The 18,281-nt window shown below is 47.6% G+C and overlaps 2 protein-coding genes across 6 annotated transcripts in view; one reads left to right on the forward strand and one right to left on the reverse strand.

The window, feature by feature from the left end:
- B3GAT1 (beta-1,3-glucuronyltransferase 1) overlaps positions 1-3,242 on the forward strand; it is a 30,542-nt gene extending 27,300 nt beyond the window's left edge. For all 5 annotated transcript variants that reach the window (XM_029956872.1, XM_029956868.1, XM_029956871.1 and 2 more), the window contains one exon: positions 1,029-3,242. The gene's annotated coding sequence lies outside the window, so the exon portion shown is untranslated. The remainder of the gene's footprint in view (positions 1-1,028) is intronic.
- The window catches only part of GLB1L2 (galactosidase beta 1 like 2), a 55,912-nt gene continuing 40,384 nt past the window's right edge, over positions 2,754-18,281 (reverse strand). The window contains exons 11-22 of the mRNA XM_029915652.1: positions 17,751-17,821; positions 14,629-14,713; positions 12,613-12,750; positions 11,973-12,053; positions 11,470-11,576; positions 10,660-10,800; positions 10,288-10,359; positions 9,933-10,011; positions 7,500-7,587; positions 7,135-7,246; positions 6,589-6,705; positions 2,754-6,321 (exon numbers count right to left, since the gene is read on the reverse strand). Of these exons, the coding sequence (XP_029771512.1) occupies positions 6,235-6,321; positions 6,589-6,705; positions 7,135-7,246; positions 7,500-7,587; positions 9,933-10,011; positions 10,288-10,359; positions 10,660-10,800; positions 11,470-11,576; positions 11,973-12,053; positions 12,613-12,750; positions 14,629-14,713; positions 17,751-17,821 (1,178 nt within the window). The 3' untranslated portion in view covers positions 2,754-6,234. The remainder of the gene's footprint in view (positions 6,322-6,588; positions 6,706-7,134; positions 7,247-7,499; positions 7,588-9,932; positions 10,012-10,287; positions 10,360-10,659; positions 10,801-11,469; positions 11,577-11,972; positions 12,054-12,612; positions 12,751-14,628; positions 14,714-17,750; positions 17,822-18,281) is intronic.

An 18,281-nucleotide genomic window follows, 5' to 3' on the forward strand; every position in this document is an offset into this window, starting at 1 on the left:
TGAAGTCCCCTTCCCCTTGTGCTGCCTGCAAGTTCACAGGAGCCAACTTCCCCTGCACACCTGAGTTCTTCTGCCACCAGCTCTTTGAAGGCCTCACCTTCTAGACACAGCTTCATGACAGCCTCCTGTCATTACTGCCACTATTGTGGCCATGACACCAGTCCCATTGCAAGGCATTGCTATGTGGACTCTTTCTCCAGGCTTTGTCTTCCCCTGTGGGGCCTCTTCAGCCATGCTGCTGTGGCAGGGACCCCTCACTCACGGCTTCCACCTCACCAAGCACATCCATGTGTCTCTTAATAGTGACAGTATAGCACGGTGATAAAAGCATGGAACCCAGAGCCTAGTTCAGCCTCCAGGCCTACCACTTGTCACGCTTTGACGTTACTTTCTTTCTCTAGACCCCAGTTTCTTGATCTGTAAAATGGGTTGTGAGAGGCACCAAGAACACTCTTTACTACACAAAGAGTCTTATATAAGTGTCACTACATTTATTTAAGTATAAGCCACAGAATCTGTTTACATTTTAGAGGTAAAGAAATGGTGTTCTAAAAAGCTAAATGAAGTAAATTGTGCCACCTATTTTTCCAAGTCGTAAATGTATGGGCTTTTGTATAATCTCATCCCAGAACTGGGAACTCAGACAGTAGGATATACATCTGTCCTCTGGCCCCAGAGTTAAGCTTAACTTCTGTATCATGTTTACAGCTGCCCTGCCCACAGGAGACCATGGGGTGTCTGTCTCGCCTGTTTTGTGCCTTGAACCAAAATATCAACTTGGACAGTGCCACTGAAAACGCATCTGTACTGAGCCCTATTCCCTGCATCCTCACCTTATCACTGGAAGGACCTGCCCCTACTTGCCTCTCAATAAGGGACTCCCAGAGGACCCCAGAGGTTGGGCTCTCTGGAGCTTCTGGGTGAACCCTGATGGGGGCTCATGATTGAGCAGTTTGGCCAGACTGGCTGCACCTCAACTGCCTCCCTGCTTAAACGCCTCACCCATATTCCTCTTGTCCCTTTCACAGGAGCCTCCTTCTCAAACCTTGTTCCTGGCCTTCCATCCTCTCCCCATGGCTGATGGTCCCTCCAAGGCAAACTCCTAAGGAATCACCATCACCCTCCTTTCTATTCTGGGGGCTTCAGAGAGAGCCCAGCCTGATGCCAGAACAAAGGACAGAGAATTTAAAGCACAGAAATCCCAGACCTGTTGTTCTCTTCCATCCAGCATGACCAGGGTCCCAGCTGCTAGCCAAGTCATGCCAACCAGCGAGCCAGTGCCCTGGCACATCTCCCCAGAGCTTCCTGTACTGACAGGGCCTGAGGGAGCAGATGCGGTGGGCACTTAAGCCCTGGAGTGATGCCAGGCTGGGAGAGAGATGAAAAGACCCCGGCTGTCAAGTGCAGTGTGGCCTTGCCTGGCTCCCTGCTCCTGGGGCACAGCACGACTGCACAGGCCACCTGGCCAGGGAATTCTGAAGACCGGAGAGCAACCCCCTGCCCAGGCATCAGGAACATCACCCCCACCCCCTCCTCGGAGAGCTACTCTCAATAGACATACCTCTCTGGCTTTCCTCTGGTTTGTATTTCCAGAGCATAAGGCTGTCTTTGATCCCAACAGGCAACAGGCAACTTGCATGAGGGGAGCCTGGGCCTGCCATCAGGCTCCCTCATACCTCAGGCTGTGTTGGGAGTGGAGTCCCTTACTCTGGCCCCACATCCCTCAAGCCTGCTTCTTCCAGCACAGGGAAGGCGGTAGGCCCTCAAGCTAGTGCGGGTCATGGACTGACCTGGACTAAGAGCATGTGGGCCCCTACCTAGATACTGCCTCCCCACTGCCCACTGGGCTTGAGGGCCCCTTGTCTGGGCTGGACTGGGGAGGGCAGGAGCCCTCTTTCTGGAGCTCTTGAGAACCACAGACCTCAGGGGCTGAAGTGAGCCAGGGGTGGGCAAGGCGGAAAGGGGAGAGAGGCAGGGGCCGTTCCATACTCTTTCCTGCCCCTGTTTGGGGGAGACAGGGGCTTTGGGTTAGCAGAGGGACTTGTGGAAAAGAGGCAGAGATCATTTGGACCCTGAGGGGAAAGGAGACCTGAGCACACTCTACTTTGGAAATAATTCTATTGTAAACACAAAATGGGAACAAAACTTTCCCTTCTCCCTGAGTTGGGAGCATGAGAACAAGCCTGCTGCTTGTTCCCTCTCCCCACCCTTACCCCCACCCTCACCCCCACCCCTGAGGAAGAACAGTGTGCATGTGCTACTTCCCTGCACCTGGAGGCTACGGACAGGGACCGCCCTTTGCTGGCCGTCACTCACGCTCCTGAAAAGTTGGAAGCACAATTTTCCTCCCAACTGGAGGAAAAGGAAAAGCCTGAGCCTACTGAAGAGGTGTTTATTTTTTAATGCTAACAGCCCCCACTCCATTTAAACTCACAGGACCAGTCTGAGGATCATTGATAACCCACTCCTGGGTGAGTGGGTAGGATTCAGTCCAGCAACCTAACATTCAAAAAATAGCATTGGCTGCCTATTTTGAAATGGATTTAACTTGCCACAGCATTCGTGAAACTATCCAATGGGATCATATCCCTGAGAATCCTGAGCCACCTTACAGGACATTCCCAGCCTCTTATACTTTTGATGGTGGCTCTAGAATCAACCCCTCAGAGTCAGCCGGGGTGGCATGGGAGGGGAGGGAGGAGGTGTGCACAGGGCACCCACCAAGTGAGTGAATTCATGCCCAGGCATGGCACTGCCTCACTCACTGAAACCAGCCCTGAATGCTCAGGTCAGCCTGGCTGGTCTTAGGCCACCTTCTTAGCCAAAAACCCAGGGCTCATTTTTCAGGAAATTGATAATGAACAACAAAATGGGATATTCTCTGTTTCTATTTTTTTTATTTTTATTTTTTGGCAGATGCTATTTCTGTTGTTTTCACCTAATAGCCTCTCTTAGCTGCATGTATATTTATTTATAATTATAACCCTGGTGGACTGCAGCTTTCCTCTTTGTTGGGAATGAGTTTGTTATCAATCAGAATTGGGTTCATGACTACAAGTTGTTTCCCAAACGCAGTGTGTTCCTGCTCCCCACCACAAAGGAGTGAGGCTGGGGTCTAGAAGCCACCAGAACAGAGCCTAGGGTGAGGGTAGAGCCTGTGCAGCTGCACCATATGGTCTGTTTTAACTGTATTAAATTTGTTTCCAAAATTAAAAGTCAAACATGGTTTTTAACAGCCCTAATCCTCTGCAACCCTGCCTTACTTTATTCTCATTTACTGCTTTAACTATCTGACAAGTATTCACTTGGCAGGTGCCTACTATGAGCAGGCATTATTCTAGGAGCTAGCACAGAGCACTTGTCTGCATGGAGCTTCCCTTCTTGGGAGACGAGACGCATGGACACGAGGCATATCTACAGTATTTCAGATGTGATCTGGTCTAATGAGAAGTATGAAGCTAGATGGGGGTGTCCAAGTGTAGGTGAGGAGGAGCTGATCCCCTCTCTAGGGTGGTCAGAAAGGCCCCTCTGATAAAGGGGCCCAGCAGAGCTGCAGAGTACAAACACACAGCTACCTGGATCAGACCATTCCGGAAAAGGGAACTCACTCCCATCCGGAGAGTACTTACTTCACATGTTTAAAGATCAGCAACAAGGCCAGTGTGCCTACAACTGACTGGCAAAATGGGAAGGGTCAGGGTGGGAGGTAAGATGGATGCAGTTGGAGGGGTGTACAGAATACATTCGCCCCGGGAACCGGAGCAAAGCTTTTGGCTTCTCCTGCAAGTGAAAATGGAACTGAAGCCTTGGAGGGTTTAGAGAAAAGAACCAACTGGCCTGTAAAGGAATCACTCCCCTTTCTGTGCTGACCATAAACAGAGGGCAGAGCAGGCTAGGAGAGGTGGCTCCTGCCATGATCCAGGCAGGAGATGATGGTGAGTCAGAAGAGTAAGCCTTGGGGTATAGAGAAGTGGTCAGGTTCTGGATGTGTCTGAGGTACAGCCAGGAGAATGGAGTGGTGGAGTGGTTGTGCAGTACGAAATGGAGAAGCTAAAAACAATGTGAGACCCAGAATAAAACTGCCATTTCCTGCTATGGGGCAGAGGGCAAGAAGGATCATAGGGGAGCAATCACTTTGTCATCACATGTAGGAGCAAGGTTGAGCGGACAGCCAGTAGGTCTGGAGCTCAGATGGAGATAAACATTGGAGAGCATCTCTGGTTAGTGATGCCACCCTCAGTGACTGTGGACAGAGGGAAGAAGAGGCCCAAGAGCAGGCCTGGAGATGTGGGGGTTATAAGAAGTTTTCTAAAGATTCTGTGATGAAGTCATCCAGTAAGGAAGGTCTGGATAAACACGAAAAAACTGGAGGATGAGCTCTGACAAGGGGCTTTGACAGAGAGAAACTTCAGAGCTAGATGGCAGATAAAAAGATCAAGAACAGTAAGTTGGTGCAAGAGGACAAATGCGTCGCTGCACAGATTTGGATAAAACCAATTCAAGGGGATTCTGCACTTTATAAAAGGATTCACTGTAAGATCCATTTAAATACTAGTTCCCTATCACATCTTCCAACAAAGCCAACTTTTACATACACCTTTGTAAAAACACGGTCAGGTGTAAAGTGCACTGACACTGCTCGCAGTGCTGGCCATCCCCAAATAGTAGGACCCTTGAGCCCAGCGCTTGTAACTGTGTGTCCTCGGCCCAGGCTCAGCCCTTGGGCCCAGTCGCTACATACCACAGATGCCCTACTGCAGAGTCCTTTCCTTGGCCAAGCCCAACATGTAAGCCATGGAGTGGCTGGGAGCCCCATGGCCTGCTATTCCCCACATGTCATCATGGACTCCTGGCACAGGCACTGTCCTGGGGAGGTGTTAGCTATTTAAGCTTGATTATTACTGGCGATAATTAGTTTGTGGCAGCACAACCCAGATGTTATTTGTAAGGAAAACTCACCCTCTGTAGCTAAGTCACATGTCGAGCTCTTGGCTATCTAGCAGATTCTTAAAAGTACCCACCAGCACCAGCGTGAATCTGTACTTGACCTCTCCTCTCCAAAGGCACTTCTGATCCACAATGACATTTCAGGCAGAATGAAAGTCAGGAGGGAGGTGGTAAGGAGCCAGGAGCTAGATCATTCCCTAACTGGGTAAAGGCAGTGTCTAGAGTCTCAGTGCCAGATGGATTAAATGGGTGCCTGACCCCACAATGCCTTTGCCTGTGGTAAACAGGGGCACAGAGGGATCAGAAATATCACTAAAGAGGGTCTGATTCAATTTTTGCTTTATTGCAATTCAGGTCAGTGAACCTGGGCCAAACCAGTGCACTTGAGCCCCTAGAACAACTACCTCAAATTTGGACAATTGCAAAGGAAGGCTGCCTCTCCTCCCTCCTGCTTAGTTATAAGGACTGAAGGAAAGAGACTGAGCTGGGAGAAGGGGAGAGACTTGGAAGCAAGGTCTGGGCTAGGCCTGTGGGGCCTGGGGCTACACCAACTTAGTGGGGAGGCTCCCTGCCCAAGCCACTGGAGCTGGAGCCTCAGATCAAGGTGTAGTTTCTACTAGGACCTGCATTGCCTCCTCAGCTGATGTGCCTTCTCATCGAGTAAAACTGGAAATACTCTCTAATTCAGACTGAGTATTTCTGTTTCTCCTAAGCTTGGCTTGTCATCCTATCAGATACAGTTAAAGTGGAAAGGAAAAGGAGAAGATGTGTGTGTCTCTCAAATGGAGCTTCTTCCAGAATCCCAGAGAGAGGTGAGACATCCACCCTCTTCCCCATCCTCAACAAATGGTGACAAACCTATTTCAGAAATAAAAAGGGGCCATGAGGGCTGTGGCTGAGAGCAAGTGAGAACATCATAGGAGCAAACCTCATCACGTGGAGATCTCAAGAGACATTCCCACCCCCCAGAGAGATATCCCTCTGTCCTCTCCTAGAAGAGCAGGAAAGTAGGAAAGGTGCCATCAACAAAGCCCAGTCAAGAAGCCATTTAGGTAAGAAGGGGGTCCCTTCCACCTATCTCACTTCTCTTCTTCAGTTCTTCCAAGTTCAGAGTCTTGAATTGAAGTAGGGGGCAGAGCTGCAGCTCCGTCTCTGCCTGAGAATGCTACTTAAGGAAACTCTCCCTCATGGGAGGGTGTCAGGGAGCAGAGCACTAGGCCTCCCTCCGCCCAGAGGACGGTGGTGCTCTCCTGCTTCCCGCCACCAGGGGGCGCAAAGCGGTGCTGCTCAATCAAGGTACTGGTTCCTGCCTAGGTGGGGGGTTTCAGTGAACTGTATCACAGGGCTTGCCATCTTCTCCTCGAAAACAATGACCTGGGGGAGAAAAGGGCCAGTGTATGAGAGTAGCCAAGATCTGTCCTGAATCCAGATGGGGGTACCTCAGGGGAAGGGACTGAGAACCAGACTGGAAGGAACAGGGACTCTTCAGCGCCAAGGAGGAACACAGAAGGGGCTGGCTAAACCTTCTGCCCTCCTCTCCCGCCCTAGCCAGCCGTAATAGACTGTGATCCAAGTCCTCCAAGGAAACACTGTGATACTGGAGAGGGCTGGGACAAGGGAAAGACTTGCAGGTGTTCCCACCTGGTTGATACCTTGCTCCAACCAGGCACCTGGGAGGTAGAGGGTCTCCTGAGGTCCAATGTTCCAGTAGCGTCCAAGGTTTTGGCCATTGATGAATACAACCCCTTTCTCCCAGCCCTTTTAAACAGAGTGGGAAAGGGGTTAGTTGACCATGAAAGGCACTGAATATAAAGTCACATGGGAAAATAGAGACAGACACATGCTTTGCATTCTTCTCTCAGCTTCCAAGATATCAATGTGAATGGATATTTTGACAGCCATGAGGTTAACACATGGAGTATTCTATCTCCTGTTTCCACTATCTCCGAGTCTCCCCAGCAAAGCACCCATGCTCAGACCTGGACCCTGAGAAGTATCGCCAGGTGGTTCTTCTGCTTTGAGTCCACTCTCCCACCTCAGGGAGGCCCCAGGAAGTCATCAGAGAGGGCAACACAGAGACCCTCAGGGTGCAGGTGATTTAGAAGACTCTAGCAAGGGCAAGTACAGAGGCGAGGGCTGCCCTCAGAGGGCAGACTGGAGAACCCAGGTAGGGAGGGGACTACAAACCTCCAGCTTCATGAAGGTGTCAAAAGGGGAAAGGGAAACTGACAAAGCACCCAAAAAGAAAGCAGGGAATGTAGGTACTGCAGGGACAGGGCTCCATTTGTCGATGCTGAACCTATGAACAGAACAGAAGACAAGAAAGGAGGGCACTTTCTCATATCTGGACCCTGTCCCACACTCAATCGCAAAGGCATCCCAAATTCCCCCCACCTGTTAACCAGGGTGTCATGGAAATTCCCCAGTCTCTACCATTGGTACTGCCCCTACCTTGGGCAAGCTGCTCTAGGTCTGTTTACACAGAGCAGGGCCTTCCTGGCTTTTACTGCATGTTATCCACGGTACATACATTTCATGGGGTGGGGACCCACCTCTGAAAGAAGCTCTTTTTCATATCCAGGCTGTAGATTCTGAATTTTTTCAGGGGAGAATCATTCAGATAGATATTTCCAATTAAACCTGTGGAAAGAAGCCAAGGAAGCATGAGTAAGGCCAAAGGTAGGGGCACAGCTGACCCAGTTAGGGCCCAGCACATACGTGGAGAGTTTCTGGAAAGTTCAAGTGAAAATTCCTCCAGAAGTATATACTCCCTACAGAGCTCTTCACATGGCATAAAACCTTCTCTAGAAATCCCAAAGGAGAGAAGAGTGAATAACAGAAATATCTCTGCCTAAGATTTGCATGAAAGACTACATCTAAGGGCAGTGACAGAGCTGAGAATGTCAGTGGGTGAAAACAGTCTCTGGCCTTTCTCTGAAGAGGAAACTCCCTTTTAGGGATGATAATTCCAACACAATAAAATGAGGCCCAATGGGCAAATGATCAAGAGGTCATAGCAGTTCTAACTTAGCTTCAAGGTCAGATTCAATGGGGTCCCAAACTAAACAGACCGAATAACTCAGCCAGAAATCTTCTACATGGCCTAAGACTAAAGATATATTGTTTTAAGTATTTGAATTGTGAACAGATGGCAATATGATTTGGGGGTCTGACTCTCAGAACCCAGGCACACTTGCATAAGGATTAACGAGGGCCTTGGGGGAGGGGCCATCGGTATTCGTCCTGGAGAAGCTCTCATGGTCCTCACAATCATGGAGCTGCTGAGTTGTTGAAAAGGGATTGCAAGTAGGCTGGCGACTGCAAATAGGTTTCATAGAGCCTGTGGACTCTTAAATTGCAGCTGCAGGTGTATGTGGTGGGAGGTCTATGACTTATAAACACTGAACTGTTCCAGGGTGAGAACTCCACAGTGAGAATCCAGGTCACATCTTAATCAGGGACCTAGGAAGCAAAGACTGGGAACAGAGTCAGGCTGGTAGTCCCTTCCTGCCCCCAGGAGAGCAAAGGAAGTGAAGACCGGCCTGGAGATGGAGCTCTTTGGTGGAAGAAGCCAAGATCCAGAAAGGAACACTGGGGGGTTGCCTAGGGGAAAAGGAAGGTAAGCCTGGACAGTGCTAGAAGCAACTGTGAGGCCTATCCAGAGAGGGTCAATCCCCAGGGCCCAAGAAGCCTCCAGTGACTGGGCTGCAGTGTTTCCCTAGCAGGCAGGGAAAGGATTCACAGACTTCCTCATTACAAAGGCAAACACCCATGAGAGTTGGGAGGTCACCAGTGTCCCTTACACTGGCAGGATTTATTTGTCTGAATTCATATGTCATAACTTACATGAAATCACCCATATTTTAGCAGATGAAAAGGAAGAGGCAAATTTAAGCAGAGAAGGTTTAGAAGACCAGGAAAAATAGGGGCACCTGGGTGGCTCAGTCTGTTGAGCATCTGACTCTTGATTTGGGCTCAGGCCATGATCTCAGTTATGAGATCGAGCCCCACATCAGGTTCCATGCCAGGCATGGAGCCTGCTTGGGATTCTCTCTCCTCCTCTGCCCCTCCCCCCTCCCCCCCTTCCTCTAACAAACAAACCCAAGAGAAATAAAATGAGTTGGTAAAATATTCCTAGGGGAGCATACCATCAAGACCATTTGTTTGCTGTATATACTACCTCCTCCTCCCCACCACAAATGAGACCACCAATGAATTTCCAAGGTGGATCAAGAAAAGAAATTGAGGGGCACCTGGTGGCTCAGCCAGTTAAGCGTCTAACTTCAACCCAGGTCATGATCTCACGGTTTGTGAGTTCGAGCCTCGCATCAGGCTCTAGGCCAACAGCCTGGAGCCTGCTTCAGATTCTGTGACTCCTCTCTCTCTGACTCTCCCCTGCTCATGCTCTGTCTCTCTATCTCTCTCTCTCTCAAAAATAACATTTAAAAAAAAAAGAAAGAAAATAAATTGAGTGTGGAGGTCCAAGAAGGCAAGGCTTCAATGCCATTTTTGGATTTCTGTGAATCCCCTTCCTTAAGTCTCACCACCACCGCAACCCAAGCAGATAGTCCCCTGCTAAAGCTGACTGAAGCCCAGAGAGATCTGGAAAGACTGGCTCAGTGTTTCCCGTATGTTCACCATGGACATGTGGGCAACATGCACTGGAAAGAGGTCAGAACCCAAGTGGGAATTTCAGGCCCACTCCTACCTCCCTCTAACGCACCTCCATGATTCAACTCCCTCCAGTGGCCCCCTGCAACTCACCTGTCTCCAATAGGCCTCTACAAACCACCTCCTTCCAATGGGCCTCCATGACCCATCTCCCTTCAGTGGGTTTCCACAACCCAATTCCCTCCAATGGGCTATAATGACTCCACCTCAATAGAGTCAGCCTCCATGACCTGTAGGTGTGCTGGTATGAAGAAAAAATAGCCAAGCACTGCTAAGTACTAGAAGGTCTTCTCTCGTCACATGCTATGACCCACCTTTGCGCTGGTCATCAATATTATCCCCGTAGTTGACTCGCCCACGATTCTCCACCAAGATCCTCAGCCTGGTGTAACCCTGCCAGGAACACAGTGGTCGATGATGACTGCCTGATTACCCGGCCATAAGCTGCACCTCAGGGTTTCTTTGCAGAACCCCAGCTCTTCCCTGAACTCTGAGGATGGGGGTGAAAGAGTACCCACTGATCAGATATCAATGCTCTGCCCCTCTTTCCATCAGCAGCTCTGTGGTTAAGAAGGCTCCCATCTTCCAAGTCTTCCTCTTTGACTCCCACCAAATCTGGTCATGAAGCAGCTGGTGCTAGCCATCACCCAGCTCCCCAGAATAACATACCTGGATCAAAGGAATAACTATCTTCTTCTTTTCATAGTCCAAGAATCCTATAGACACTGTGTTCACAAAAACCTGACAAATGGACAGACAGAAAGCATTCATGGGTCCGCAGGAGAGAATAGGAGGAATCTCTGCTAAGCAAAGAAAGGGGTAACATTATGTGTGTGTGGTTAATATGAGGGTTAGCCAGGCATAGAGGAAAAATGAATGCCCATGATCATAGCTGAAAAAGACAGCAGAGCTGACAATGATGGGCCATTTCTACACACGGGTACCAGGCAGATACGTGAGCACTCAGGAGAGAGAGTCAGATGTATATAATAGGGCTGGATGACTACAAGGGTCACAGGAATTAAAAGAAGACGTTCCTACCTGTCCCCGGTCACGCACAAGACCACTAAGGACACCCGATGAAGCAATGGTAGTCTCGTACAGAGTGTACCCAAAGGACTGTCCATTTCCATTGTTTATTGGCAGGTTCTCCATATTGACTGGCTTTTCAGAATTGACTGGCTGTAGAGAGAAAAGTCGAAAGAGATGCAGGCTAGGCAGAGGAAAAAGAGGCAACAACTTCCTCTTGAGCCTTCTCAGGGAGTGTGGAGTAGCAGACAAATCCCCACCTGGGGCTAGGAGAAGGGTAGGGGGCCCTCCAACCTTTTCTACTAGTTTGACTTCTCATTACACAAACCTGGGGAGCCAATCCTGCCAACTGGCTCTCCAAGCTCCAAAGTTCTGATTTTGACTTCTCATCACATTAACCCATGGCTATCCAGGGACACAGGGGTGTGGGTAGGTAATAGAATGAAGCCTGACAATGGAATGAAGCCCAGCAATGTACCAGACCTGTGGCCTTTCAATCCACCACCATTTCTGTATCACAGCACCCCCCTGAGTCAGCCCCAGGGTATACCCTCCTCTCAGAGGGGGATAAGCCCACTCACTGGCCTCCTCACCTTTCTCTCTGTCCACCCAGGCTTCAGAAAAAGACTTCCTACTGTGTTACCCAGTTTTTCTTCAAGTTATTTTTGTTTCTTCCCACTTCATACTCTAGCACAGTCTTTTAACTCTGAGCTCTAAAGTCATCAAGTAGACCTCAAAGCTATCAAGCATTGTTTTTCCCTCTCCATAGCCCTGCTTGCCCACCTACCAACTGCCCTGGCTTCCCTGCACTGCCACACTCACCTCCTCCATGTACTGCAGGGCATCCCACAGTGACAGGTACAAATTTGGTCTCAAGGGCTCATATGCAATCTTGGGAAGAAGGTCAGGCTGGGGTGGGAGGGGAACACCTGCAACACAGACAAGAAGGCCATCCCAAAGGACCCAAAAAGTCATTGCCTCCACCAGCTTCCCTAGCCCCTGACTCCTGTCCCCATCCTTTATTCTGGAAACAAGATGTAAACAGTCTTAGACTACCTGATCCCCCACTAATAAGGCAACATGGGGGTGGGGTGCAGGGTACTTTCTCATACCCCCAGGAGTCTTACCACCCAGAGAAAGATGAAGCTGCAAAACACAAACTATGATGAAAACAGTCTCTCAAACTTGCCTGTCTTTGTCTAGGAATGTTCTTGCACACAGGTCAACTGGGGTTGAGGTGGGATAGTGAAGAAGTAACTTTTTAGGGATCTCAGAGCAAAAGTAAGGACCCAAATTGGTTCTCAAGTCTGCTAACTGCCAGGTACCTGAGATGGAGCCAAAGAAACTTCGAAGCTTGAAGTACTTAGCTGTGTAATCCCCCGCTTCTGTCAGCACGGCATCGTAGTCTGCAAGACACCAGGACTCTGTCACTTGTCACCTGTGTCACAGGACAGTGTCCACAGCAGAAAAAAAAAAAAAGAGAAGCTAGTGTATAGAGGCAGAGTCCTCACCTCAGCAATTGGAGGCAAAACACTTTTAGTGTGAGCCATCAGCCAGACTACAATAAATACTAAATGCTATAAAGTGCCCGCCACCAAAAGTGCCATGGCCATAGTATGACCCTCAATTCCCTGCATCTTGCTTACCTTCTTTGACTCTCAAACTAAGTAGGTCAAAGGTCACATATCTCAATGGCCTAAAGAGGCTGCCCTCATCAAAGGACCTGCCCTCACTCTGGCTATGCCTCTCACTTCCAAAGACTCACAAGCATGTCCATTGGCTTCAGTCTCATACTGCTCTAGAAATTTAAAAGTGACAATCCAGGCAAAACCATCCCTTCCTCAGACACTCTAGAGCCGAATGCATTCAAGGCACCAGATGCTGCCCTAAAGGATTCTTCATAAAAAGCCCCAGACATGCAAGTGTGGGATGTTTCAGGGAGGACTCGTATTGGGGACTACTTACCATAGCTGGTGACGTCAGACTTATATTCATGAAAATGCATGGCTCCATTTATGAAGCCAAAGTTCGTGCCTCCATGGAACATGTAGAGGTTGATGGAGGACCCAGCATCGAGGATGGCAGACACTGTTTTTAAAACCTCTGCAGCAGGAAAGGAGAGAGGGGATGTACAGAGTGAGTCAGCGATGGGGACAAGCCTCTCAGCTTTCCTGATTCCCCCAACCCTATCAAATTCAACTCCATAGCTCTGCCCTTCAGCTTCCACTAAACTGCAATCACAGAACATGAGGGTTATGAAGAGAAATGGGCAGCACTACAGCCCTCAAGCTGCAGGCTTCCAGTGTTGGTTCTGCCATGTCCCTGATGAGTACGATCAGAACAGCGTGCTGCTCTACTGCCCCTACCTTTCTCAACCACTGTTCACCCTTGGAAAGATGCAAAAGACTGGACTCGTAATTGGAAATGTTTAATTCTGACCACCTCCCCAATCTCACCTCTATGAGAAAATAAGCCAAAGATGTGAAAACATAACATCAAATGAAAAATATTAACTACTTTTACACACACACACAAACACACACACACACACACACATACACACATACATGTATTAGTAATCAGATTGTAAAATATTAAAAATTTTTTAATACTCAGTATTGATGAATTTGTGGAAAATAAGTATTCTCATTTAATAATAGTAAGAATTGCTGACATCTTGCCAAAGAGTACATGTATATCAAAATTTCATTCATGTAGCAATTCTATTGCTAGGAACTTATCCTAGGGAAAGGTATGCAAACTTATCCAGGTATGCAAAACTGGATGTTCAGGAATGTTCACTGCAATGGTGTTCAATTAACATTTAAAAACCACTGTGGGGCTCAGGTGTTGAGCTCTGGAGTTGAGTATCCAACTCTTGAATTTGACTCAAGTCATGATCCTAAGGTAATGAGATCAACTCCTGCATCAGGGGCTCCACACTGAGCGCTGGAGCCTGCTTAAGATTCATTCATTCATTCTCTCTCTCTCTCTCTCTCTCTCTCTCTCTCTCCACCCCCCGCCCCTCCCCTATTCACACTTGTGCTCTCTAAAAAAATTACATTAATTAAAAATAAACTAAAAAATATGAAAACCACTGGAAACAACCTATGTGTTCATCAGTAAGAGAATGGCTAAATAAATTGTGTTTTAATCACCAATACCAAAGGGTTCTTTGCATTCTTTAAAACAGTGATGGAATCTCTAATAATATGGAAGGCTCTCCATTTGTGTCAGTTATTGGCACAAGCAGGTAACACAGAGCAGATGCAACTGCAAGTGTCCACATCTCTATCTGTGTGTGGTACAGGGCTGCAGACATGGATAGCAAACCGCCAGCACACTCTACAGCTGACCCTTGGACAAGATGAGTTTGAGCTATGCAGCTCCACTTATATACGCTTTTTTTATAGTGCAGTGCTGGGAAGTATTTTCTCTTCCCTGTGATTTTCTTAATAGCATTGTCTTCCCTCTAGCTCGCTTTATTGTAGTAATACAGCATATGATATATACAGTGTACAAAATATGTGTTAATCAATTGTCCATGTTATCAGTACATTTTTGGTCAACAGCAAACTGTTAGTTCCATTTGGGGTGAGTCAAAAATTATACCCAGACTTCAACTGTGCAGGGGGTCAGCACCCCTAACCTCCACATTGTTCAACAGGCAACTGTGTTTTCTCTGGGTTCTGGGATTTTTATTTCTTCTTTCTACATTTTCTGTATTTGCTGGATGTTTGCAATAGGCATGCATTACTTATCTAATACAGAAACATAATAAAGCTCGGTTAAAAACCCTATCGTTCACTTCAAATGTCAATACAAATGACTCTAGAACATCAAGGTTGACTATTACACGAAGATAATCCCAGGAGCCTTGCACCCTACAGCTCATTTACATCAATTAGCAGGTTATTTGGAACCGACTTTTACTATGTAGGTCAATACACATGGTGGATTTAGGTACCACAAAGCACTCACCAGAAGAATCCAGGATGTTGTGTGGGCCTCCCCATGAGTCAAACCACCCTGTCCAGTACTCCATCACCATCTTGGGCTGAACCCTCTGGGCACCACAAAATGAGAAGTTAGCTGGCCAAAAGAAGCAGAGGGGAGCTCTTCCTTCAGGGAAATCCCAGCCCCTCTACCCTCCCAATTCTTCCCTAACCACACACTCCTTGACTTAAGGGCTATCAAAAGCAGAGCACAGGTGAGGACCAAATGCAGCATACCAGCTCAATCTCCACACGTGGCCTCCATGCTGCTGGTAGAAAGTGGAATGAACTACCACAGTTGATGCAGGAGACCCTGCTACTGTAATGTGGTTTTAATGTTGCATACGGTGCTAGCGAGAAAACACAGGGATGTGTGTTCAAAGTAAGTCTGCAGTAGAATTCAGCATGTTCTCTGAGAGTCTGTTCCTACATTGGTTTGCTTCCTGGGTCAAGCCAAGCTTTGCCTATCCTCTCTCAGTGAAGGAAAATGTTCTATCAGGATATTCCATTTCTGAAGGGCAGGTTGAGGAGGCAGAACCCTCGGGTGCTAGAAGAGTCAGAGGACTATAGAGCGGGCCTTTTCTTGAGGTCTAGCTTAAATAAAAGTTTGCAAAACTGGAAAAGAAAATCAGGGCATTATATAGCACAACTATTCACACTTCAGGCACTACGGCCACAATATCTGGCTTCACACCTTGGCTAGGATATTCAATAACAATTAAGTCTTTAATATTACCTCAGAATATTGACTTTGGCATGGGATTGGCCCTGGGATGCAGAAATCATTCCCCAGCCAGGCACCATTCTGCCATGTTTGCAGAAGAACCAGAGCATCCGGGGGAGTGCAAGGAGTAATTTGCTGATATTTCAGTTTCCGCACCAGAGAGCCTTCCTCATTCATCAAGTACTTTCTCTGTTAGCTATGGCCTTACATTTAGAGGGCAACACATACAGAGCAATAAAATCTGGTCCAGAATGATGGGGTAGATTTATTATCCATTGAGTAGAAGATACCAACCCCACCAGAATAAAGGCCAAAATAGTCACAACAAATTTTTAGCAAGACTGGTGGCTTATCTTTACAGCTGTCTCCCTCCCAAGAAGGGGATGCCCTGTACCATGTTCAAGTCACTAAGGGAGACGTAGATTCTAAATGTCATATGTCAATAGTCTCCAATGCCAGGAAGGGCCTCCCTCAGTTGAGGGTGCCAGCGCCAAGGTATGGGGGTACCTACCAATGGCCCAGGTCACTGCCCCACACAATGCGGTGAAGAGCTAGAACTCTGCCTCAGTCAGACTGTGCTGTACCCCCTCACCAGCCACTTACTAGATGCTCGACATCTACATTTGTTCTACAAATCTGTGTCCTTAACTGTACAATTAGGAGACAGCTCACCTGGTTTCTGGGAGAATTAAATAAGATAATACATGTAAAGCCTTTAGCACGTGATGCCTACCACTTGGGAAACCATTTCTGGACATGGACAAGAGGACCCAGCAGATTTTGGACATCCCAAAGTTAAGCAGAGCTGCACCTATCCTGTTTGAGCATTGAAAGTAGACTTTGATCTCTTCCTTGAAGAAAACTAACATCACTAAACTGCAAACAGAAAGGCCATTGGCAGTATCAGTCTGTCAGCAGGATGACCTGGCCTGGGTGCACAGGTGGGGGCCCCTCTCTAAGGATGATTATAAAGGAGCCAACACGAAGCCCTGCAGTCCCAGGTGCTTTCCAAATATTACATCATTTGATCCTCAACCCCATGAGTAGGTACTATCATCATCCGCACTTCACAGGAAAGAGAAGCACGGAGGGGTCACACTACCGAGTGGGTAGAGGGGCAGAAAATCCTATACCTGCCTTGGACAGCACTCAAGCACAATCCTATTCAGTGTTGGGAAACTGTTTATTTGACACATCTCTCCACAGGTGGGTCACAAACCCCATGAGGACACAGATCCTACTGTCTTAGTCACTGCAGGGTATGAGGGCCTAGCCACACTCCACACGCAGAGCAGGCACTTAGTCAACACTGGAAGGAGGAAGGAAAGGAGACCTGGGCCCACCCAGACCTACTGTTTCCCCCCTGATCAGCCTAACAAAATCTGCCTGGGATCAGTTCCCATACTCCCCATCTCTTCTCATTCTGCTTGTCCCGCTAAACTCAAGTAGTAGCCATATCATACACATGGGCAGCCCTGATCCTCCATGGCTTCACACTGCCATGGTAACTTCAGATGGATGTGCCTTCAGACACACAGCTTCTGCTCTACAGAATGAACAGCTGGAATGGAGAACAGTCCTAGCATCTCTGTAGGCATCTATTCATGGGTGATACGAACACTCGAACAGCTCATTTATCCAATAGGGATCAATGCCTACATCTAATAGGTGGTGACAGTTTGGAGCACACCCTTAAATAAGACATGGTAAAAGATAGAGCCTCAGCTCTGTGAATGGGCTGTGTCCAGATACCACCTGCCTCCTTAGGAAAGACAGGCACATGAATTTTAGAGAAGAGAAATCAATCAGAATAGGATTTAACTTTAAATATGTGGTCTTATACTCAGAAACTCCTCTCTCCTCTGACCTGGAATGGCTCAGCCTTCCCATTTTGCTGATGACAATAATCTTTCCAGGCCTAGAGGGGTCTTACAGGTTAAGGTCAGACACACAGTACAGGACAGGAAAGAATTTTTGTGGAGTCCACAAAATTCTAGTCCAGAGCATAGTCATAGTCTAGTCTATGAGCATACTGAGCCTAGCGCTCCAAAAAGTGCCCCTTTCCCAAGAGGCAGGAAACCACATCCACGTATCAGTCTATACAGCAACACCTCAAGAGAAATTTCTCTGCTTCTACGCTGCTCTTCTGACTGGGGGCACAGCAACATAGGGACCACAGGGGTTGAGAGCCATAGTACAAAAGGATGGCTGTGAGATGAAAGGCTGAGTGAGTCCTGAGTCCTTCTTTCCCTATCCCAGAGGCCTGGGCATAGCTTCAGGTACCCCAAAACACTGCCCACTTCCTGACAGAGGTTCCACTTGACTCTAGGACTTCATACACTCACACCAAGGAGAACAGGCAGCTGCCCCTGGGTCACACTTACCTGGACACTTAAGAGAAAGTTGGTTAATAATTCCAGCTCATGCTGTGACTGCAAGTTGATGGTGGCCAGGACTGTGAACAAAAAGCAGAAAAGAGATATCATGGTCTTAAAGCCAGGAAGACTTTTTGAATTAATCAAGACCTTTCCCAATTCATCAGCAAAATAAATTAACTAATCTTGACATTGTTTCCCACCTCCAATTAGAGTTAAGTTCCTCTGATGTCAGGAGATTTATCTTGTTCATCTTGGAAATTCTACCACTCAGCATAGAGCTTACAGGGCAGTCACTCACTAGGCATCTGTTCTTAATTAATGTAATTTTTACAATGAGAGTGTGCATTTCTGTTAGTTATTCTTTTGTAGGAGCCCAGAGTCTGATGTTTATTTTGCACCTCAACTATCTAATGCAAGGTAATGATCTAAATGTAGACTCTCTTTTTATACCTTAGATGAGGACTAATTTTGTATTCCATTCCACAATGTGTCCATTTTATAATTTAAAATTAATTTTTAAATTAACAATAGAATTCC

The sequence above is a fragment of the Suricata suricatta genome, chromosome 11, assembly GCF_006229205.1.
Source record: "Suricata suricatta isolate VVHF042 chromosome 11, meerkat_22Aug2017_6uvM2_HiC, whole genome shotgun sequence".
NCBI lineage: Eukaryota > Metazoa > Chordata > Mammalia > Carnivora > Herpestidae > Suricata > Suricata suricatta.